General features: G+C 48.4%; 1 protein-coding gene across 1 annotated transcript in view; it reads left to right on the top strand.

The window, feature by feature from the left end:
* Nucleotides 1-330: 330 nt before the first annotated feature.
* Nucleotides 331-21,746, top strand: part of LOC135535078 (CD82 antigen-like) — a 23,910-nt gene continuing 2,494 nt past the window's right edge. Inside the window, exons 1-6 of the mRNA XM_064961805.1 lie at nt 331-348; nt 7,033-7,157; nt 8,673-8,747; nt 13,328-13,426; nt 14,921-15,094; nt 20,593-20,676. Of these exons, the coding sequence (XP_064817877.1) occupies nt 7,095-7,157; nt 8,673-8,747; nt 13,328-13,426; nt 14,921-15,094; nt 20,593-20,676 (495 nt within the window). The 5' untranslated portion in view covers nt 331-348; nt 7,033-7,094. The remainder of the gene's footprint in view (nt 349-7,032; nt 7,158-8,672; nt 8,748-13,327; nt 13,427-14,920; nt 15,095-20,592; nt 20,677-21,746) is intronic.

Raw genomic sequence — 21,746 nt, 5'->3', positions numbered from 1 at the left:
TAAGGTAAGGGTTATTATATTATAGCTGGCCTCTCTGGTTCTCCTGACCTCAGACCCCGAGTGAGTTGGAGCCGTGTCCCAGCCCCAGAGCTCTGTGCCAGGCTTCATTCCAGGCAGAGACTGCACATCTCTGGTTCTCCTGACCTCAGACCCCGAGTGAGTTGGAGCCGTGTCCCAGCCCCAGAGCTCTGTGCCAGGCTTCATTCCAGACAGAGACTGCACATCTCTGGTTCTCCTGACCTCAGACCCCGAGTGAGTTGGAGCCGTGTCCCAGCCCCAGAGCTCTGTGCCAGGCTTCATTCCAGACAGAGACTGCACATCTCTGGTTCTCCTGACCTCAGACCCCGAGTGAGTTGGAGCCGTGTCCCAGCCCCAGAGCTCTGTGCCAGGCTTCATTCCAGACCGAGAAAGGGCCTCTCTTCAGCTTACCCTCAGCCAAGGGAATCTATCCATCTTACCCCCCCATCTCCTCTCCATTCCTCTGCTCCAGCCTTGCTCTCTCTGGTCTCTGGTGGGCTGTTATAACTCTGGTAGAGAACATTGCTTGAATAAAAAAAATTTGGAGGGGGGTCGGCTTGCTCCATGGTGGATCTCATTGCTTGACTCGACATGTTCCTACGACTACTAAATTAATGGATTACATGATAGCTGACCTGCCACATGTGTATATTTCACTGCATAGGGTTGACCAGGTCATTTAAATGTGTGGGCTAGAATGAGTCACTCGTAAGATATCGGGAAACCATTCTGTATAGTTTTGGATGATGTTGTAGCCTGGTTTCAGTGAGTGGTGTTGTAGCCTGGTTTCAGTGAGTGGTGTTGTAGCCTGGTTTCAGTGAGTGGTGTTGTAGCCTGGTTTCACTGAGTGGTGTTGTAGCCTGGTTTCACTGAGTGGTGTTGTAGCCTGGTTTCAGTGAGTGGTTTTGTAGCCTGGTTTCAGTGAGTGGTGTTGTAGCCTGGTTTCAGTGAGTGGTGTTGTAGCCTGGTTTCAGTGAGTGGTGTTGTACCCTGGTTTCAGTGATGTTGTAGCCTGGTTTCAGTGAGTGGTGTTGTAGCCTGGTTTCAGTGAGTGGTGTTGTAGCCTGGTTTCACTGAGTGGTGTTGTAGCCTGGTTTCAGTGAGTGGTGTTGTAGCCTGGTTTCAGTGAGTGATGTTGTAGCCTGGTTTCAGTGAGTGGTGTTGTAGCCTGGTTTCAGTGAGTGGTGTTGTAGCCTGGTTTCAGTGAGTGGTGTTGTAGCCTGGTTTCAGTGAGTGGTGTTGTAGCCTGGTTTCACTGAGTGGTGTTGTAGCCTGGTTTCACTGAGTGGTGTTGTAGCCTGGTTTCAGTGAGTGGTGTTGTAGCCTGGTTTCAGTGAGTGGTGTTGTAGCCTGGTTTCACTGAGTGGTGTTGTAGCCTGGTTTCAGTAAGTGATGTTGTAGCCTGGTTTCACTGAGTGGTGTTGTAGCCTGGTTTCACTGAGTGGTGTTGTAGCCTGGTTTCAGTGAGTGGTGTTGTAGGGTGGATTCACTGAGTGGTGTTGTAGCCTGGTTTCAGTGAGTGGTGTTGTAGCCTGGTTTCAGTGAGTGGTGTTGTAGCCTGGTTTCACTGAGTGGTGTTGTAGCCTGGTTTCACTGAGTGGTGTTGTAGCCTGGTTTCAGTGAGTGGTGTTGTAGCCTGGTTTCAGTGAGTGGTGTTGTAGGGTGGATTCACTGAGTGATGTTGTAACCTGGTTTCAGTGAGTGGTGTTGTAGCCTGGTTTCACTGAGTGGTGTTGTAGCCTGGTTTCACTGAGTGATGTTGTAGCCTGGTTTCAGTGAGTGGTGTTGTAGCCTGGTTTCACTGAGTGGTGTTGTAGCCTGGTTTCACTGAGTGGTGTTGTAGCCTGGTTTCAGTGAGTGGTGTTGTAGCCTGGTTTCACTGAGTGGTGTTGTAGCCTGGTTTCAGTGAGTGGTGTTGTAACCTGGTTTCAGTGAGTGGTGTTGTAGGGTGGATTGTAGCCTGGTTTCACTGAGTGGTGTTGTAGCCTGGTTTCACTGAGTGGTGTTGTAGCCTGGTTTCACTGAGTGGTGTTGTAGCCTGGTTTCACTGAGTGGTGTTGTAGCCTGGTTTCACTGAGTGGTGTTGTAGCCTGGTTTCAGTGAGTGGTGTTGTAGCCTGGTTTCACTGAGTGGTGTTGTAGCCTGGTTTCACTGAGTGGTGTTGTAGCCTGGTTTCACTGAGTGGTGTTGTAGCCTGGTTTCACTGAGTGGTGTTGTAGCCTGGTTTCAGTGAGTGGTGTTGTAGCCTGGTTTCACTGAGTGGTGTTGTAGCCTGGTTTCACTGAGTGGTGTTGTAGCCTGGTTTCACTGAGTGGTGTTGTAGCCTGGTTTCACTGAGTGGTGTTGTAGCCTGGTTTCACTGAGTGGTGTTGTAGCCTGGTTTCAGTGATGTTGTAGCCTGCTTTCAGTGAGTGGTGTTGTAGCCTGGTTTCAGTGATGTTGTAGCCTGCTTTCAGTGAGTGGTGTTGTAGCCTGGTTTCAGTGAGTGGTGTTGTAGCCTGGTTTCAGTGAGTGGTGTTGTAGCCTGGTTTCAGTGAGTGGTGTTGTAGCCTGGTTTCAGTGATGTTGTAGCCTGCTTTCAGTGAGTGGTGTTGTAGCCTGGTTTCAGTGAGTGGTGTTGTAGCCTGGTTTCAGTGATGTTGTAGCCTGCTTTCAGTGAGTGGTGTTGTAGCCTGGTTTCACTGAGTGATGTTGTAGGGTGGATTGTAGCCTGGGTTCACTGAGTGGTGTTGTAGGCTGGTTTCAGTGAGTGATGTTGTAGGGTGGATTGTAGCCTGGGTTCACTGAGTGGTGTTGTAGCCTGGTTTCAGTGAGTGGTGTTGTAGCCTGGTTTCAGTGAGTGGTGTTGTAGCCTGGTTTCACTGAGTGGTGTTGTAGCCTGGTTTCACTGAGTGGTGTTGTAGGCTGGTTTCAGTGAGTGATGTTGTAGGGTGGATTGTAGCCTGGGTTCACTGAGTGGTGTTGTAGCCTGGTTTCAGTGAGTGATGTTGTAGCCTGGTTTCAGTGAGTGGTGTTGTAGCCTGGTTTCAGTGAGTGGTGTTGTAGCCTGGTTTCAGTGAGTGGTGTTGTAGCCTGGTTTCAGTGAGTGGTGTTGTAGCCTGGTTTCAGTGAGTGGTGTTGTAGCCTGGTTTCAGTGAGTGGTGTTGTAGCCTGGTTTCAGTGAGTGGTGTTGTAGCCTGGTTTCAGTGAGTGGTGTTGTAGCCTGGTTTCAGTGAGTGGTGTTGTAGCCTGGTTTCAGTGAGTGGTGTTGTAGCCTGGTTTCAGTGAGTGGTGTTGTAGCCTGGTTTCAGTGAGTGATGTTGTAGCCTGGTTTCAGTGAGTGGTGTTGTAGCCTGGTTTCAGTGAGTGGTGTTGTAGCCTGGTTTCAGTGAGTGGTGTTGTAGCCTGGATTCACTGAGTGGTGTTGTAGCCTGGTTTCAGTGAGTGGTGTTGTAGCCTGGTTTCAGTGAGTGGTGTTGTAGCCTGGTTTCACTGAGTGGTGTTGTAGCCTGGTTTCAGTAAGTGATGTTGTAGCCTGGTTTCACTGAGTGGTGTTGTAGCCTGGTTTCACTGAGTGGTGTTGTAGCCTGGTTTCAGTGAGTGGTGTTGTAGGGTGGATTCACTGAGTGGTGTTGTAGCCTGGTTTCAGTGAGTGGTGTTGTAGCCTGGTTTCAGTGAGTGGTGTTGTAGCCTGGTTTCACTGAGTGGTGTTGTAGCCTGGTTTCACTGAGTGGTGTTGTAGCCTGGTTTCAGTGAGTGGTGTTGTAGCCTGGTTTCAGTGAGTGGTGTTGTAGGGTGGATTCACTGAGTGATGTTGTAACCTGGTTTCAGTGAGTGGTGTTGTAGCCTGGTTTCACTGAGTGGTGTTGTAGCCTGGTTTCACTGAGTGATGTTGTAGCCTGGTTTCAGTGAGTGGTGTTGTAGCCTGGTTTCACTGAGTGGTGTTGTAGCCTGGTTTCACTGAGTGGTGTTGTAGCCTGGTTTCAGTGAGTGGTGTTGTAGCCTGGTTTCACTGAGTGGTGTTGTAGCCTGGTTTCAGTGAGTGGTGTTGTAACCTGGTTTCAGTGAGTGGTGTTGTAGGGTGGATTGTAGCCTGGTTTCACTGAGTGGTGTTGTAGCCTGGTTTCACTGAGTGGTGTTGTAGCCTGGTTTCACTGAGTGGTGTTGTAGCCTGGTTTCAGTGAGTGGTGTTGTAGCCTGGTTTCACTGAGTGGTGTTGTAGCCTGGTTTCACTGAGTGGTGTTGTAGCCTGGTTTCACTGAGTGGTGTTGTAGCCTGGTTTCACTGAGTGGTGTTGTAGCCTGGTTTCACTGAGTGGTGTTGTAGCCTGGTTTCACTGAGTGGTGTTGTAGCCTGGTTTCAGTGAGTGGTGTTGTAGCCTGGTTTCACTGAGTGGTGTTGTAGCCTGGTTTCACTGAGTGGTGTTGTAGCCTGGTTTCACTGAGTGGTGTTGTAGCCTGGTTTCACTGAGTGGTGTTGTAGCCTGGTTTCACTGAGTGGTGTTGTAGCCTGGTTTCAGTGATGTTGTAGCCTGCTTTCAGTGAGTGGTGTTGTAGCCTGGTTTCAGTGATGTTGTAGCCTGCTTTCAGTGAGTGGTGTTGTAGCCTGGTTTCAGTGAGTGGTGTTGTAGCCTGGTTTCAGTGAGTGGTGTTGTAGCCTGGTTTCAGTGAGTGGTGTTGTAGCCTGGTTTCAGTGATGTTGTAGCCTGCTTTCAGTGAGTGGTGTTGTAGCCTGGTTTCAGTGAGTGGTGTTGTAGCCTGGTTTCAGTGATGTTGTAGCCTGCTTTCAGTGAGTGGTGTTGTAGCCTGGTTTCACTGAGTGATGTTGTAGGGTGGATTGTAGCCTGGGTTCACTGAGTGGTGTTGTAGGCTGGTTTCAGTGAGTGATGTTGTAGGGTGGATTGTAGCCTGGGTTCACTGAGTGGTGTTGTAGCCTGGTTTCAGTGAGTGATGTTGTAGCCTGGTTTCAGTGAGTGGTGTTGTAGCCTGGTTTCACTGAGTGGTGTTGTAGCCTGGTTTCACTGAGTGGTGTTGTAGGCTGGTTTCAGTGAGTGATGTTGTAGGGTGGATTGTAGCCTGGGTTCACTGAGTGGTGTTGTAGCCTGGTTTCAGTGAGTGATGTTGTAGCCTGGTTTCAGTGAGTGGTGTTGTAGCCTGGTTTCAGTGAGTGGTGTTGTAGCCTGGTTCAGTGAGTGGTGTTGTAGCCTGGTTTCAGTGAGTGGTGTTGTAGCCTGGTTTCAGTGAGTGGTGTTGTAGCCTGGTTTCAGTGAGTGGTGTTGTAGCCTGGTTTCAGTGAGTGGTGTTGTAGCCTGGTTTCAGTGAGTGGTGTTGTAGCCTGGTTTCAGTGAGTGGTGTTGTAGCCTGGTTTCAGTGAGTGGTGTTGTAGCCTGGTTTCAGTGAGTGATGTTGTAGCCTGGTTTCAGTGAGTGGTGTTGTAGCCTGGTTTCACTGAGTGGTGTTGTAGCCTGGTTTCAGTGAGTGGTGTTGTAGCCTGGTTTCACTGAGTGGTGTTGTAGCCTGGTTTCAGTGAGTGATGTTGTAGCCTGGTTTCACTGAGTGGTGTTGTAGCCTGGTTTCAGAGTGGTGTTGTAGCCTGGTTTCAGTGAGTGGTGTTGTAGCCTGGTTTCAGTGAGTGGTGTTGTAGCCTGGTTTCACTGAGTGGTGTTGTAGCCTAGTTTCACTGAGTGGTGTTGTAGCCTGGTTTCAGTGAGTGGTGTTGTAGCCTGGTTTCAGTGAGTGGTGTTGTAGCCTGGTTTCAGTGAGTGGTGTTGTAGCCTGGTTTCAGTGAGTGGTGTTGTAGCCTGGTTTCAGTGAGTGGTGTTGTAGCCTGGTTTCAGTGAGTGGTGTTGTAGCCTGGTTTCAGTGAGTGGTGTTGTAGCCTGGTTTCAGTGAGTGGTGTTGTAGCCTGGTTTCAGTGAGTGGTGTTGTAGCCTGGTTTCAGTGAGTGGTGTTGTAGCCTGGTTTCAGTGAGTGGTGTTGTAACCTGGTTTCAGTGAGTGGTGTTGTAGCCTGGTTTCAGTGAGTGGTGTTGTAGCCTGGTTTCAGTGAGTGGTGTTGTAGCCTGGTTTCACTGAGTGGTGTTGTAGCCTGGTTTCAGTGAGTGGTGTTGTAGCCTGGTTTCACTGAGTGGTGTTGTAGCCTGGTTTCAGTGAGTGATGTTGTAGCCTGGTTTCACTGAGTGGTGTTGTAGCCTGGTTTCAGAGTGGTGTTGTAGCCTGGTTTCAGTGAGTGGTGTTGTAGCCTGGTTTCACTGAGTGGTGTTGTAGCCTGGTTTCACTGAGTGGTGTTGTAGCCTAGTTTCACTGAGTGGTGTTGTAGCCTGGTTTCACTGAGTGGTGTTGTAGCCTGGTTTCAGTGAGTGATGTTGTAGCCTGGTTTCAGTGATGTTGTAGCCTGGTTTCACTGAGTGGTGTTGTAGCCTGGTTTCAGTGAGTGGTGTTGTAGCCTGGTTTCACTGAGTGGTGTTGTAGCCTGGTTTCACTGAGTGGTGTTGTAGCCTGGTTTCACTGAGTGATGTTGTAGCCTGGTTTCACTGAGTGGTGTTGTAGCCTGGTTTCAGTGATGTTGTAGCCTGGTTTCACTGAGTGGTGTTGTAGCCTGGTTTCAGTGAGTGGTGTTGTAGCCTGGTTTCACTGAGTGGTGTTGTAGCCTGGTTTCACTGAGTGGTGTTGTAGCCTGGTTTCACTGAGTGATGTTGTAGCCTGGTTTCAGTGAGTGATGTTGTAGCCTGGTTTCACTGAGTGATGTTGTAGCCTGGTTTCAGTGAGTGGTGTTGTAGCCTGGTTTCAGTGAGTGGTGTTGTAGCCTGGTTTCACTGAGTGGTGTTGTAGCCTGGTTTCAGTGAGTGGTGTTGTAGCCTGGTTTCAGTGAGTGGTGTTGTAACCTGGTTTCAGTGAGTGGTGTTGTAGGGTGGATTGTAGCCTGGTTTCACTGAGTGGTGTTGTAGCCTGGTTTCACTGAGTGATGTTGTAGCCTGGTTTCACTGAGTGGTGTTGTAGGGTGGATGTTAACCTGTTTATGTACATCTTCTCTACAGAGGAGTCCTCCACCACTCTGAAAGTGGCGTCCTATATTCTGATCACCGTGGGTTCTCTCTCCATGGTTATGGGCTTCCTGGGCTGTATAGGAGCCATCTACGAGATACGCTGCCTGCTGGGCCTGGTGAGTAAACACACATCCACCCTGCTAGAACACTCAACCTCATGCCCCCCCCCCCCCACCTACCCTCCCCCCACCTACCCTCCCCCACCTACCCTCCCCCCACCTACTCCCTGCTGTCAAAGGAGCTTATTCCTGCACCACAACGCTGTGAAGGTTGAGCAGGATGTAGAGTCGGTTTTGATGTTATGTCACGATGCTCTCAGCTGCGGCAGTATTCTCTCTGATTTGTAGCTAAGATATTCCACGTTCAGCTGGTGTTGAAAAGGACCGGCAAGGTTCTTCCTCGGCGTTAGAACTAGACGACAGACTCATGCTGCTGTTTGGTCCAATGGGGTTGGATTCTTTGTATAACACCATCTTCCTGTTTGACTCTGTATGCCGTCAACAGCAGCCGTGTGGATTATTTACATTTACATTTAAGTCATTTGGCAGACGCTCTTATCCAGAGCGACTTATTAATGTGAGGGGGTTAAAATAGAGAGGGGTGAGGAGGTTAGAGAGAGACTGGTGAGGGGCTTACATAGAGAGGGGTGAGGAGGTTAGAGAGAGACTGGTGAGGGGCTTACATAGAGAGGGGTGAGGAGGTTAAACTAGAGAGGGGTGAGGAGGTTAGAGAGAGAGGGGTGAGGGGGTTACATAGAGAGGGGTGAGGAGGTTAAACTAGAGAGGGGTGAGAAGGTTAGAGAGAGACGGGTGAGGGGCTTACATAGAGAGGGGTGAAGAGGTTAAACTAGAGAGGGGTGAGGAGGTTAGAGAGAGAGGGGTGAGGGGGTTACATAGAGAGGGGTGAGGAGGTTAAACTAGAGAGGGGTGAGGAGGTTAGAGAGAGACGGGTGAGGGGCTTACATAGAGAGGGGTGAGGGGGTTACATAGAGAGGGGTGAGTAGGTTAGAGAGAGAGGGGTGAGGAGGTTAAAATAGAGAGGGTGAGGAGGTTAGAGAGAGGGGTGAGGAGGTTAAAATAGAGAGGGGTGAGGAGGTTAAAATAGAGAGGGGGAGGAGGTTAGAGAGAGAAGGGTGAGGAGGTTACATAGAGAGGGGTGAGGAGGTTAGAGAGAGAGGGGTAAGGAGGTTAAAATAGAGAGGGGTGAGGAGGTTAGAGAGAGAGGGGTGAGGAGGTTACATAGAGAGGGGTGAGGAGGTTACATAGAGAGGGGGTGAGGAGGTTAGAGAGAGGGGTGAGGAGGTTTCATAGAGAGGGGTGAGGAGGTTAGAGAGAGAGGGGTGAGGAGGTTAGAGAGAGAGGGGTGAGGAGGTTACATAGAGAGGGGTGAGGAGGTTAGAGAGAGAGGGGTATAACACAGAATACTCTACCAAAACCTAAACACAGAATACTCTACCAGAACCTAAACACAGAATTAGTTGAATCAGAGATGTTCAATGTTCTTTAGTCTGATATCCTCTGGAGAACATGACGTTGGCTGTGTTCATGCTAACTAAACAACCTCGTTGTTTCAAACTGTTATGATGAACCTCTAAAATGCACTTTCCCATTGTTCTGTCTGTCCGTCCCCAGTACTTCACCTGCCTCCTGCTCATCCTCATCGCCCAGGTTACGGCTGGCGTGCTCATCTACTTCCAGAGAGACAGAGTGAGTTCTACCCCCTTCTCCCCCCCTCTATTTCATCTACATTCCTTCCAGAGAGACAGAGTGAGTTCTACCCCTTCTCCCCCCTCTATTTCATCTACATTCCTTCCAGAGAGACAGTGAGTTCTACCTCCTTCTCCCCCCCTCTATTTCATCTACATTCCTTCCAGTGAGACAGTGAGTTCTACCTCCTTCTCTCTCCCCCTCTGTTTCATCTACATTCCTTCCAGAGAGACAGAGTGAGTTCTACCTCCTTCTCTCTCCCCCTGTATTTCATCTACATTCCTTCCAGAGAGACAGTGAGTTCTACCCCCTTCTCCCCCCCCCTCTACTTCATCTACATTCCTTCCAGAGAGACAGAGAGTTCTACCTCCTTCTCCCCCCTCTATTTCATCTACATTCCTTCCAGAGAGACAGTGAGTTCTACCTCCTTCTCTCCCCCCCCCTCTATTTCATCTACATTCCTTCCAGAGAGACAGAGTGAGTTCTACCCCTTCTCCCCCCTCTATTTCATCTACATTCCTTCCAGAGAGACAGAGTGAGTTCTACCCCTTCTCTCCCCCTCTCTACTTCATCTACATTCCTTCCAGAGAGACAGAGAGTTCTACCTCCTTCTCCCCCTCTATTTCATCTACATTCCTTCCAGAGAGACAGAGTGAGTTCTACCTCCTTCTCTCTCCCCTCTATTTCATCTACATTCCTTCCAGAGAGACAGTGAGTTCTACCCCTTCTCCCCCCCCTCTATTTCATCTACATTCCTTCCAGAGAGACAGAGAGTTCTACCTCCTTCTCCCCCTCTATTTCATCTACATTCCTTCCAGAGAGACAGAGTGAGTTCTACCTCCTTCTCTCTCCCCTCTATTTCATCTACATTCCTTCCAGAGAGACAGTGAGTTCTACCCCTTCTCTCCCCCCTCTACTTCATCTACATTCCTTCCAGAGAGACAGAGTGAGTTCTACCCCTTCTCCCCCTCTACTTTATCTACATTCCTTCCAGAGAGACAGTGAGTTCTACCCCTTCTCTCCCCCTCTATTTCATCTACATTCCTTCCAGAGAGACAGAGTGAGTTCTACCTCCTTCCCCCCTTCTACTTCATCTACGTTCCTTCCAGAGAGACAGAGTGAGTTCTACCTCCTTTCCCCCCCCCTCTACTTCATCTACATTCCTTCCAGAGAGACAGAGTGAGTTCTACCTCCTTCTCCCCCCTCTATTTCATCTACATTCCTTCCAGAGAGACAGAGAGTTCTACCTCCTTCTCCCCCCTCTATTTCATCTACATTCCTTCCAGAGAGACAGAGTGAGTTCTACCTCCTTCTCCCCCCCTCTATTTCATCTACATTCCTTCCAGAGAGACAGTGAGTTCTACCCCTTCTCTCTCCCCCGCCTCTACTTCATCTACATTCCTTCCAGAGAGACAGTGAGTTCTACCCCCTTCCCCCTCTACTTCATCTACATTCCTTCCAGAGAGACGGGATGAGTGTCCTCTCTTCTCCCTCCTTCTCCTCCCTCCTCCCTCCTCCTCCTCTTTCTCCCATTTCCGTTCTTTCTTATCCAATCTCTCCCCTTCTCTCCTTTTTGTCCCACACTCTCCTCTGCCTGCCCCCACCCTCCCCACCCTCCCCACTCTCTCTCCCTACTCTCCCTCCCACTCCTCCTCCCCCCTTTCTTGGCCTCTCACCACAGCTGGGACATACCCACCCTTCCCTTCCTAGACAGCTGTCTGACTGAGACCTGCTGGGAATCCCCATGCCCTGTGATGGTACCATGGAAAAGTAGCCAGCCAACCAGCCAGCCAGCCAGCCAGACATCTAGCCAGTCAGCCAGCCAGCCAGTCAGTCAGCCAGCCAGCCAGCCAGCCAGCCATACAGCCAGCCAGTCAGTCAGTCAGTCAGTCAGCCAGCCAGCCATACATCCAGCCAGCCAGCCAGCCAGCCAGTCAGCCAGCCAGACATCCAGCCAGCCAGCCAGCCATACATCCAGCCAGCCAGCCAGTCAGTCAGTCAGTCAGCCAGTCAGCCATACATCCAGTCAGCCAGTCAGTCAGCCAGTCAGCCAGCCAGCCATACATCCAGTCAGCCAGCCATACATCCAGTCAGCCAGCCAGTCAGCCAGCCAGCCAGTCAGTCAGCCAGTCAGTCAGCCAGTCAGCCAGCCATACATCCAGCCAGTCAGCCAGCCAGCCAGTCATTCAGCCAGTCAGCCATACAGCCAGTCAGCCATACATCCAGTCAGCCAGTCAGTCAGCCAGCCAGTCGGCCAGTCAGCCAGTCAGCCAGCCAGTCAGCCAGCCAGTCAGCCAGCCAGTCAGTCAGCCAGTCAGTCAGTCAGCCAGCCAGTCAGTCAGCCAGTCAGCCAGTCAGCCAGTCAGTCAGCCAGCCAGTCAGCCAGTCAGTCAGTCAGTCAGCCAGCCAGTCAGCCAGCCAGTCAGTCAGCCATACAGCCAGTCAGCCATACATCCAGTCAGCCAGTCAGTCAGTCAGCCAGCCAGTCAGCCAGTCAGCCATACAGTCAGTCAGCCAGCCAGTCAGTCAGTCAGTCAGAAGTGTTTTCCAGTAGAGCTGTTCAGCTATACAGCCGATTACAGACTTATTTTCAACCAGCTACTTTTTTCACAATAGGCAGAAATTGCTCTGCCCCTTTCCTGATTCCTAAAATTCAAATGATTGGCTTAATTTCAGTTTATGTGACAAAACAAACAATGAATATAGTGTATAGCATCTTCTAGAGATCTATTGATAGGACAGGTCGCCTGTCAGTCACAAAGTGAACGATGACAGGGAAACACTGCTGGTTTAACAGTCTGCTGTCTGTCCCGCCTCCCGGTACCTGTCTGTGAATGGTCAGACTGGATTAGCAAATACTGTCCCTCTGTTGGACCAGAAGGAGGAGATTATGAAACCATAGAAAATATAAGGAAATCTGGAATTGATATTTGTAGCCAACTGAAGGATGTAGAATGCAGAGCCGCTGTAGTTGAAATCAAATGTCTTTACACGGAGGGAGAGAGTATGATGCTTCTTCATCTCTGTGTGTGAATTTGCACACAGATGCATCATGGGAAAAGGGGCACATGCCCCGTCAATTTGTCCCTTTATAAAAATGTGTGTGTGTGTGTGTTTGATCCTGGTCCGGACTTACTCTCTGTGTTTGGGGTTTACCACAGGGCAGGGTAGGGTGGCACCCTTTCACAGTGACAGAACAGGGTGAGGCTACCTCCTCTCCCCCACTGTCATAGTTTATCACCTCCCCTTTTCCCCTCCCCCCTCTTCTCCTCCTCTCCCCTCTTCTCTCCTCCTCTCCACTCTTCTCTCCTCCTTCTCCCCTCTTCTCTTCTCCTCTCCCCTCTTCTCCTCTCCCCTCTTCTCTTCTCCTCTCCCCTCTTCTCTTCTCCCCTCCCCTCTTCTCTTCTCCTCTCCCCTCTTCTCCTCTCCCCTCTTCTCTTCTCCTCTCCCCTCTTCTCCTCTCCCCTCTTCTCTTCTCCTCTCCCCTCTTCTCCTCTCCCTCTTCCCTTCTCCCCCCTCTTCTCTTCTCCTCTCCCCTCTTCTCTTCTCCTCTCCCCTCTTCTCTTCTCCCCTCTTCTCTTCCCCTCTCCCCTCTTCTCCTCTCCCCTCTTCTCTTCTCCTCTCCCTCTTCTCTTCTCCTCTCTCCCCCTCTCCCCCTCCCCTCTTCTCCCCCCTCTTCCCCTCCCCTCCCCCTCTTCCCCTCCCCTCTTCCCCTCCCCTCTTCTCTCCTCCTCTCCACTCTTCTCTCCTCCTTCTCCCCTCTTCTCTTCTCCTCTCCCCTCTTCTCTTCTCCTCTCCCCTCTTCTCCTCTCCCCTCTTCCCTTCTCCTCTCCCCTCTTCTCTTCTCTCTCCTCTCCCCTTCTCCTCCTCTCCACTCTTCTCTCCTCCTCTCCCCTCTTCTCTTCTCCTCTCCTCTCTTCTCATCTCTTCTCCCCTCTTCTCCTCTCCCCTCTTCTCCTCTCCTCTCCCCTCTTCTCCTCTCCTCTCCCCTTCTCCTCCTCTCCCCTCTTCTCTTCTCCTCTCCCCTTCTCCTCCTCTCCCCTCTTCTCTCCTCCTCTCCTCTCTCCTCCTCTCCTCTCTTCTCCTCTCCCCTCTTCTCTTCTCTTCTCCCCTCTTCTCTTCTCCTCTCCTCTCCCCCTCTTCTCTTCTCCCTCTCCCCTCTTCTCTTCTCCTCTCCCTCTCCCCTCTTCTCTTCTCCTCTCCCCTCTTCTCCTCTCCCTCTTCTCTTCTCCTCTCCCCCTCTCCCCCTCCCTCTTCTCCCCCCTCTTCCCCTCCCCTTTTCCCCTCCCCTCTCTTCCCCTCCCCCTCTTCTCCCCCCCCTCTTCTCCCCCTTTTCCCCTCCCCTCTCCCCTCCCTCTTCTCCCCCCTCTTCTCCCCCTTTTCCCCTTCCCTCTTCCCCTCCTCCTCTTCCCTCCTCCTCTTCCCCTCCCTTTATTATTATTTATTATTATTAATTACACTTGTCTTTGCCAACATATCTGATGTTATGAGTGTGTCAGACCCACCTGGGCCCATATTCACAAAGTGAAGGATGCAGCTCTAGGATTGATTTAACTCATTCTTCCCTGTCTCTTCCCCAGCTGCAGCAGGAGATGTCCACCATCGTCAAGGGGATGCTGGTCAACTACACTGGTCAGAACCGGACCACAGAACATTCCTGGGACTATGTACAGAGGACAGTAAGTAGCCGGACCTGCCTTAGTTTCTGTTTGAACAAGGTTTATATTTTTTGTTAATATCACTGTGCTTTTAACTGTCTAAAAACACAAGTGTTGTTTATTTTTTATTTTTTTTAACCCTCTTTTCTCCCCAATTTCATGGTATCCAATTGTTAGTAGATACTATCTTGTGTCATCGCTACAACTCCCGTACGGGCTCGGGAGAGAAGAAGGTCGAAAGCCACGCGTCGTCCGAAACAACCCAACCAGCCGCACTGCTAACACAGCGCACATCCAACCCAGAAGCCAGCTGCACCAATGTGTCGGAGGAAACACTGAACACCTAGCGACCTGGTTAGCGCTCACTGCGCCCGGCCCGCCACAGGAGTCGCTAGTGCGCGATGAGACAAAGATATCCCTACCGACCCACCCCTCCCTAACGACGCTAGGCCAATTGTGCGTCGCCCCACGGACCTCTCGGTCGCGGCCAGCTGCGACAGAGCCTGGGCGCGAACCCAGAGTCTCTGGTGGCACAGCTAGCTAGCAGTGCCCTAGACCACTGCGCCACCCTCATAGCGCTGTTTGTCCAACGGTTTCCATTTGAACTTCCCTTGTTTATTTGTTGTTCTTCTGGCTCCCCTGCCTCACCACATAGTGTTCCTGAGAGCATCAGCTTGTTTCTCATGCTGTTTCAACACGGTCTATTTCAGTCTGGTTCATATTAATCATGCTTTCTCTCCCTTTTTCTCTTTCTCTCTCTCTTTCTCTCCCTCTTTCTCTTTCTCTCCCTCTTTCTCTCACTCTTTCTCTTTCTCTCCCCCTCCCTCATCTTTCTCTCCCTCTTTCTCTCCCCCTCCCTCCTCTTTCTCTCCCCCTCCTCTTTCTCTCCCCCTCCCTCCTCTTTCTCTCCCTCTCCCTCCTCTTTCTCTCCCCCCTCCTCTTTCTCTCCCTCTTTCTCTCCCCCTCCCTCCTCTTTCTCTCCCCCACCCTCCTCTTTCTCTCCCCCACCCTCCTCTTTCTCTCCCCCTCCCTCCTCTTTCTCTCCCTCTCCCTCCTCTTTCTCTCCCTCTCCCTCCTTTTTCTCTCCCCCTCCTCTTTCTCTCCCCCACCCCCTCCCTCATCTTTCTCTCCCTCTTTCTCTCCCCCTCCCTCCTTCTCTCCCTCTCCCCCTCCCTCCTCTTTCTCTCCCTCTTTCTCTCCCCCTCCCTCCTCTTTCTCTCCCTCTCCCCCTCCCTCCTCTTTCTCTCCCTTTTTCTCTTTCTCTCCCCCCCCCTCCTCTTTCTCTCCCTCTTTCTCTCCCTCTCCCTCCTCTTTCTCTCCCTCTCCCTCCTCTTTCTCTCCCTTTTTCTCTTTCTCTCCCCCTCCCTCCTCTTTCTCTCCCTCTTTCTCTCCCTCTCCCTCCTCTTTCTCTCCCTCTTTCTCTCCCCCTCCCGCCTCTCCCCCTCCCTCCTCTTTCTCTCCCTCTATCTTTCTCTCCTTCTTTCTTTTGTTCTTTCTTTCTGCCAATTCCTCCAGATGAAGTGTTGTGGCTGGGTGTCTCCAGGTAACTGGTTGGAGAACGTGTGGATCAAGAACAGTTCTGTCTCGCTGTACCCCTGCTCCTGTCGGAATGAAACCCTGCCTGGGACAGACATGAATGAGACTGGGCTCTGTGAACACTTGTCTGCTGACCGGCCAGTATACCAAACGGTATGTGGGAGAGAGGGAGGAGTCTGAGCTCTACTGATCTGCCTATCTATGAAACGGTACAAAGAGGGAGAGAGAGGAGAAGAAAGGGAGGGAGAGAAAGGGAGGGACAGACATTAAGGAGACTAGGCTATGTGTCTGCAGACCTGCCAGTCTATGAAATTGTATGAAGGAGGGAGGGAGAAAAATAGAGGGGGGGGGGGGAGGGAAGGGGAGGGGGGAGAGATATGTTAAGGAGACTGGGCTGTGTGATTCTGTTCTCTGTCTCAGTCTCTGTCTGTCTCTCTCTCTCTATCTCTCTCTCTCTATATCTCTGTCTCTCTCTCTCTCTCCGCCGACATGCCTGTAAACTAAACCAGGGACAGTAGACATAGTTCTTGTTCTAGCAGTAAGTGTTGTTTGGGTTATAAACGTGCAGGGCAGTGGACAGCTGTATTGGGTTTAGAACCAGAGCTATCTCAGCGGGCAAAATGTGTCACATGACATCTTAATGATGTCATTTTCTGGTTGTAATTTTTGTAATGACTTGTTGCTGCCTATCTTGGCCAGGACGCTTTTGAAAAAGAGATTTTAAATCTCAATGAGCCCTTCCTGGTTAAATAAAGGTTTAATAATAATAACAGCACCAGTTCAGGGTTACAACAGCACCAGTTCAGGGTTACAACATTACCAGTTCAGGGTTACAACAGCACCAGTTCAGGGTTACAACAGCACCAGTTCAGGGTTACAACAGCACCAGTTCAGGGTTACAACAGCACCAGTTCAGGGTTACAACAGCACCAGTTCAGGGTTACAACAGCACCAGTTCAGGGTTACAACAGCACCAGTTCAGGGTTACAACAGCACCAGTTCAGGGTTACAACATTACCAGTTCAGGGTTACAACAGCACCAGTTCAGGGTTACAACAGTACCAGTTCAGGGTTACAACAGCACCAGTTCAGGGTTACAACAGCACCAGTTCAGGGTTACAACAGCACCAGTTCAGGGTTACAACAGCACCAGTTCAGGGTTACAACAGCACCAGTTCAGGGTTACAACAGCACCAGTTCAGGGTTACAACCGCACCAGTTCAGGGTTACAATAGCACCAGTTCAGGGTTACAACAGCACCAGTTCAGGGTTACAACAGCACCAGTTCAGGGTTACAACAGTTCAGGGTTACAACAGTTCAGGGTTACAACAGTTCAGGGTTACAACAGTTCAGGGTTACAACAGTTCAGGGTTACAACAGTTCAGGGTTACAACAGCACCAGTTCAGGGTTACAACAGTTCAGGGTTACAACAGCACCAGTTCAGGGTTACAACAGCACCAGATCAGGGTTACAACAGCACCAGTTCAGGGTTACAACAGTACTGAATTCCTCTGCAGTGTATGTTGCCAGCTGCTCCCTGTCTCCCAAGTGCAGATCCTGTGTTTGTAAAAACCTTTATTCACACAGCAGAGGGACGCTGGACTGTCTCCCATGTCTCCCTGTTGGGCAGATGACTGTTTTAATGTAGGGATTTCTTTATATGGATTTTGTCCTCTGCCTCTCTCTCTGTCTCTCTCTCTCTGCCTCTCTCTCTCTCTCTGTCGCTCTGTCTCTCTCTCTCTCTCTCTCTCTCTCTCTCTCTCTCTCTGTCGCTCTCTCTCTCTCTCTCTCTCTCTCTCTCTCTCTGTCTCTGTCTCTCTGTTGCTCTGTCTCTCTGTCTCTCTCTCTCTGTCACTGTCTCTCTCTCTGTCACTCTGTCTCTCTCTCTCTCTGTCTCTCTCTCTGTTGCTATGTCTCTCTCTCTGTCGCTCTGTCTCCCTCTCTCTCTCTCTCTGTCTCTGTCTCTCTCTCTGTCGCTCTGTCTCTCTCTCTCTCTGTCGCTCTCTCTCTCTGTCTCTCTCTGTCAATTCAATTCAATTCAAGGGGCTTTATTGGCATGGGTAACATGTGTTAACATTGCCAAAGCAAGTAAGGTAGATAATATATAAAGTGAAATAAACAATAAAAATTAACAGTAGACATCACACATACAGAAGTTTCAAAACAATAAAGACATTACAAATGTCATATTATATATATATATATATATATATATATATATATATATATATATATATATATATATATATACAGTGTTTTTACAATGTACAAATGGTTAAGGACACAAGATAAAATAAATAAGCATAGATATGGGTTGTATTTACAATGGTGCGTGTTCTTCACTGGTTGCCCTTTTCTCGTGGCAACAGGTCACAAATCTTGCTGCTCTGATGGCACACTGTGGAATTTCACCCAGTAGATATGGGAGTTTTTCAAATTGGATTTGTTTTCGAATTCTTTGTGTATCTGTGTAATCTGAGGGAAATATGTCTCTCTAATATGGTCATACATTGGGCAGGAGGTTAGGAAGTGCAGCTCAGTTTCCACCTCATTTTGTGGGCAGTGAGCACATATCCTGTCTTCTCTTGAGAGCCATGTCTGCCTACGGCGGCCTTTCTCAATAGCAAAGCTATGCTCACTTAGTCTGTACATAGTCAAAGCTTTCCTTAATTTTGGGTCAGTCACAGTGGTCAGGTATTCTGCCGCTGTGTACTCTGTGTAGGGCCAAATAGCATTCTAGTTTGCTCTGTTTTTTTGTTAATTCTTTCCAATGTGTCAAGTAATTATCTTTTTGTTTTCTCATGATTTGGTTGGGTCTAATTGTGCTGCTGTCATGGGGCTCTGTAGGGTGTGTTTGTGAACAGAGCCCCAGGACCAGCTTGCTTAGGGGACTCTTCTCCAGGTTCATCTCTCTGTAGGTGATGGCTTTGTTGTGGAAGGTTTGGGAATCGCTTCCTTTTAGGTGGTTATAGAATTTAACAGCTCTTTTCTGGATTTTGATAATTAGTGGGTATCGGCCTAATTCTGCTCTGCATGCATTATTTGGTGTTCTACGTTGTACACGGAGGATATTTTTGCAGAATTCTGTGTGCAGAGTCTCAATTTGGTGTTTGTCCCATTTTGTAAAGTCTTGGTTGGTGAGCGGACCCCAGACCTCACAACCATAAAGGGCAATGGGCTCTATGACTGATTCAAGTATTTTTAGCCAAATCCTAATTGGTATGTTGAAATTTATGTTCCTTTTGATGGCATAGAATGCCCTTCTTGCCTTGTCTCTCAGATGGTTCACAGCTTTGTGGAAGTTACCTGTGGCGCTGATGTTTAGGCCAAGGTATGTATAGTTTTTTGTGTGCTCTAGGGCAACAGTGTCTAGATGGAATTTGTATTTGTGGTCCTGGTGACTGGACCTTTTTGGAACACCATTATTTTGGTCTTACTGAGATTTACTGTCAGGGCCCAGGTCTGACAGAATCTGTGCATAAGATCTAGGTGCTGCTGTAGGCCCTCCTTGGTTGGTGACAGAAGCACCAGATCATCAGCAAACAGCAGACATTTGACTTCAGATTCTAGTAGGGTGAGGCCGGGTGCTGCAGCCTTTCTAGTGCCCGCGTCAGTTCGTTGATATATATGTTGAAGAGGGTGTCTCTATATGTTGAAGAGGCTGTCTCTCTGTCTCTGTCTCTCTCTCTCTCTCTCTCTCTCTCTCTCTGTCTCTCTCTGTCTCTCTCTGTCTCTCTCTCTGTCTCTCTCTCTCTGTCTCTCTCTGTCTCTGTCTCTCTCTCTCTGTCTCTCTCTCTCTCTGTCTCTCTCTGTCTCTCTCTCTGTCTCTCTCTGTCTCTCTCTCTGTCTCTCTCTGTCTCTGTCTCTCTCTGTCTGTCTCTCTGTCTCTCTCTGTCTCTCTGTCTCCCCCCCCCTCTCTCTCTATAGACAGCCACTGGTTGTTATTCTCCCTCTACAGGCCTGGCCAAAGACAACACACACACACACACACACAAACACTCATTCATCTCTCTCTCTTTCTACACTCCTGTCCTCCCCTCTAAAAGTCAACGAGGACAGGAACTTGCATTCAGCATTCTGACAGGTTTTTACTTTGCCATTTCTTTATATATGTACAGATTTTTTGGTCCATACACCTAATCATTCAAAGGTTTTTCTTTATTTTTACTATTTTCTACATTTTAGAATAATAGTGAAGACATGAAAACTATGAAATAACACATATGGAATCATGTCGTAACCAAAAAAGTTTTAAACAAACAACACTCTTGGCTTTCTCTCAACCAGCTTCACCTGGAATGATTTTCCAACAATCTTGAAGATGTTCCCATATATGCTGCAAAGCACCATCACACCTCCTCCTCCATGCTTCACGCTGGGAACCATTACATTTACATTTACATTTAAGTCATTTGGCAGACGCTCTTATCCAGAGCGACTTACAAATTGGTGAATTCACCTTATGACATCCAGTGGAACAGCCACTTTACAATAGTGCATCTAAATCATTTAAAGGGGGGGGGGTGAGAAGGATTACTTTATCCTATCCTAGGATCCTAACCACACATGCAGAGATCATCGGTTCACCTTCTCTGCGTCTCATGAAGACACAACGTTTGGAAGCAAAAATCTGAGACCAAAGGACAGATTTCCAACGGTCTAAAGGTCATTGCTCATGTTTCCTGGCCCAATCAAGTCTCTTCTTATTATTGGTGTCCTTTAGTAGTGGTTTCTTTGCAGCAATTCGACCATGAAGGCCTGATTCACTCAGTCTCCTCTGAACAGTTGATGTGGAGATGTGTCTGTTACTTAAACTATGTGAAGCATTTATTTGGGCTGCAATTACTGAGGCTGGTATATCTAATGAACTTATCCTCTGCAGCAGAGGTAACTCTGGGTCTTCCTTTCCTGTGGCGGTCCTCATGAGAGCCAGTTAACTCTAATGAACTTATCCTCTGCAGCAGAGGTAACTCTGGGTCTTCCTTTCCTGTGGCGGTCCTCATGAGAGCCAGTTTCATCAGAGCGCTTGATGGTTTTTGTGACTGCAACTGAAGAAACTTTTAAAGTTCTTGAAATTTACCGGATTGACTGACCTTCATGTCTTAAAGTAATGATGGACTGTCATTTCTCTTTTCCTATTTGAGCTGTTCTTGCCATAATATGGACTTGGTCTTTTCCCAAATAGTGCTATCTTCTGTATACCTCCCTACCTTGTCACAACACAACTGATTGGCTCAAACACATTAAGAAGGACATACATTCCACAAATTAATTAACACCTGTTAATTGAAATTCATTCCAGGTGACTACCTCATGAAGCTGGTTGAGAGAATGCCAGCGTGTGCATAGCTGTCATCAAGGCAGCATTTTTGGGTTACTACATGATTCTATGTGTTATTTTATAGTTTTGATGTCTTCACTATTATTCTACAATGTAGAAAATAGTACAAATAAAGAAAAAAAAACTTGAATTAGTAGGTGTGTCCAAACTGTTGACTGGTACTGTATACTGGATGAATGTTTTTATTTAATAGTTTTTCTAAATAACAAAATATCTCTCTCTGTCTCTCTCTGTCTCTCTCTCTCTCTCTGTCTCTCTCTGTCTCTCTCTCTTTCTCTCTTTCTTTCTCTCTCGCCCTCGCTCTACAGGGCTGCATGCATAGTGTGGAGGCCTGGCTGTTGGAGAACTGTGGAGTTATTCTTGGAATCTGTGTCGGGGTGGCAGTCCTAGAGGTATCTATAACACACACACACAAACACACACACACACACACACAGTCCCTCCTCGTATGAATGTCTTGGTAAAGTGTATATAAGTGTGTATAAGTGATATATACTGTACCCTCAGTACTGATATATACTGTACCCTCAGTACTGATATATACTGTACCCTCAGTACTAATATATACTGTACCCTCAGTACTAATACATACTGTACCCTCAGTACTAATACCAGGATATATACTGTACCCTCAGTACTGATATATACTGTACCCTCAGTACTGATATATACTGTACCCTCAGTACTAATACCAGGATATATACTGTACCCTCAGTACTAATATATACTGTACCCTCAGTACTAATATATACTGTACCCTCAGTACTAATATATACTGTACCCTCAGTACTAATATATACTGTACCCTCAGTACTAATACCAGGATGTATACTGTACCCTCAGTACTAATATATACTGTACCCTCAGTACTAATATATACTGTACCCTCAGTACTGATATATACTGTACCCTCAGTACTAATACCAGGATGTATACTGTACCCTCAGTACTAATATATACTGTACCCTCAGTACTAATATATACTGTACCCTCAGTACTGATATATACTGTACCCTCAGTACTAATACCAGGATGTATACTGTACCCTCAGTACTGATATATACTGTACCCTCAGTACTAATATATACTGTACCCTCAGTACTAATATATACTGTACCCTCAGTACTGATATATACTGTACCCTCAGTACTAATATATACTGTACCCTCAGTACTGATATATACTGTACCCTCAGTACTAATACCAGGATATATAATGTACCCTCAGCACTAATACCATGATATATACTGTACCCTCAGTACTGATACCAGGATGTATACTGTACCCTCAGTACTAATATATACTGTATCCTCAGTACTGATATATACTGTACCCTCAGTACTAATATATACTGTACCCTCAGTACTGATATATACTGTACCCTCAGTACTAATACCAGGATGTATACTGTACCCTCAGTACTAATATATACTGTACCCTCAGTACTAATACCAGGATATAT

Source organism: Oncorhynchus masou, unplaced genomic scaffold (assembly GCF_036934945.1).
Source record: "Oncorhynchus masou masou isolate Uvic2021 unplaced genomic scaffold, UVic_Omas_1.1 unplaced_scaffold_4410, whole genome shotgun sequence".
NCBI classification, from domain to species: domain Eukaryota; kingdom Metazoa; phylum Chordata; class Actinopteri; order Salmoniformes; family Salmonidae; genus Oncorhynchus; species Oncorhynchus masou.
The sequence above is the reverse complement of the archived record's forward strand: the minus strand, read 5'-3'. Positions and strand labels throughout refer to the sequence as shown.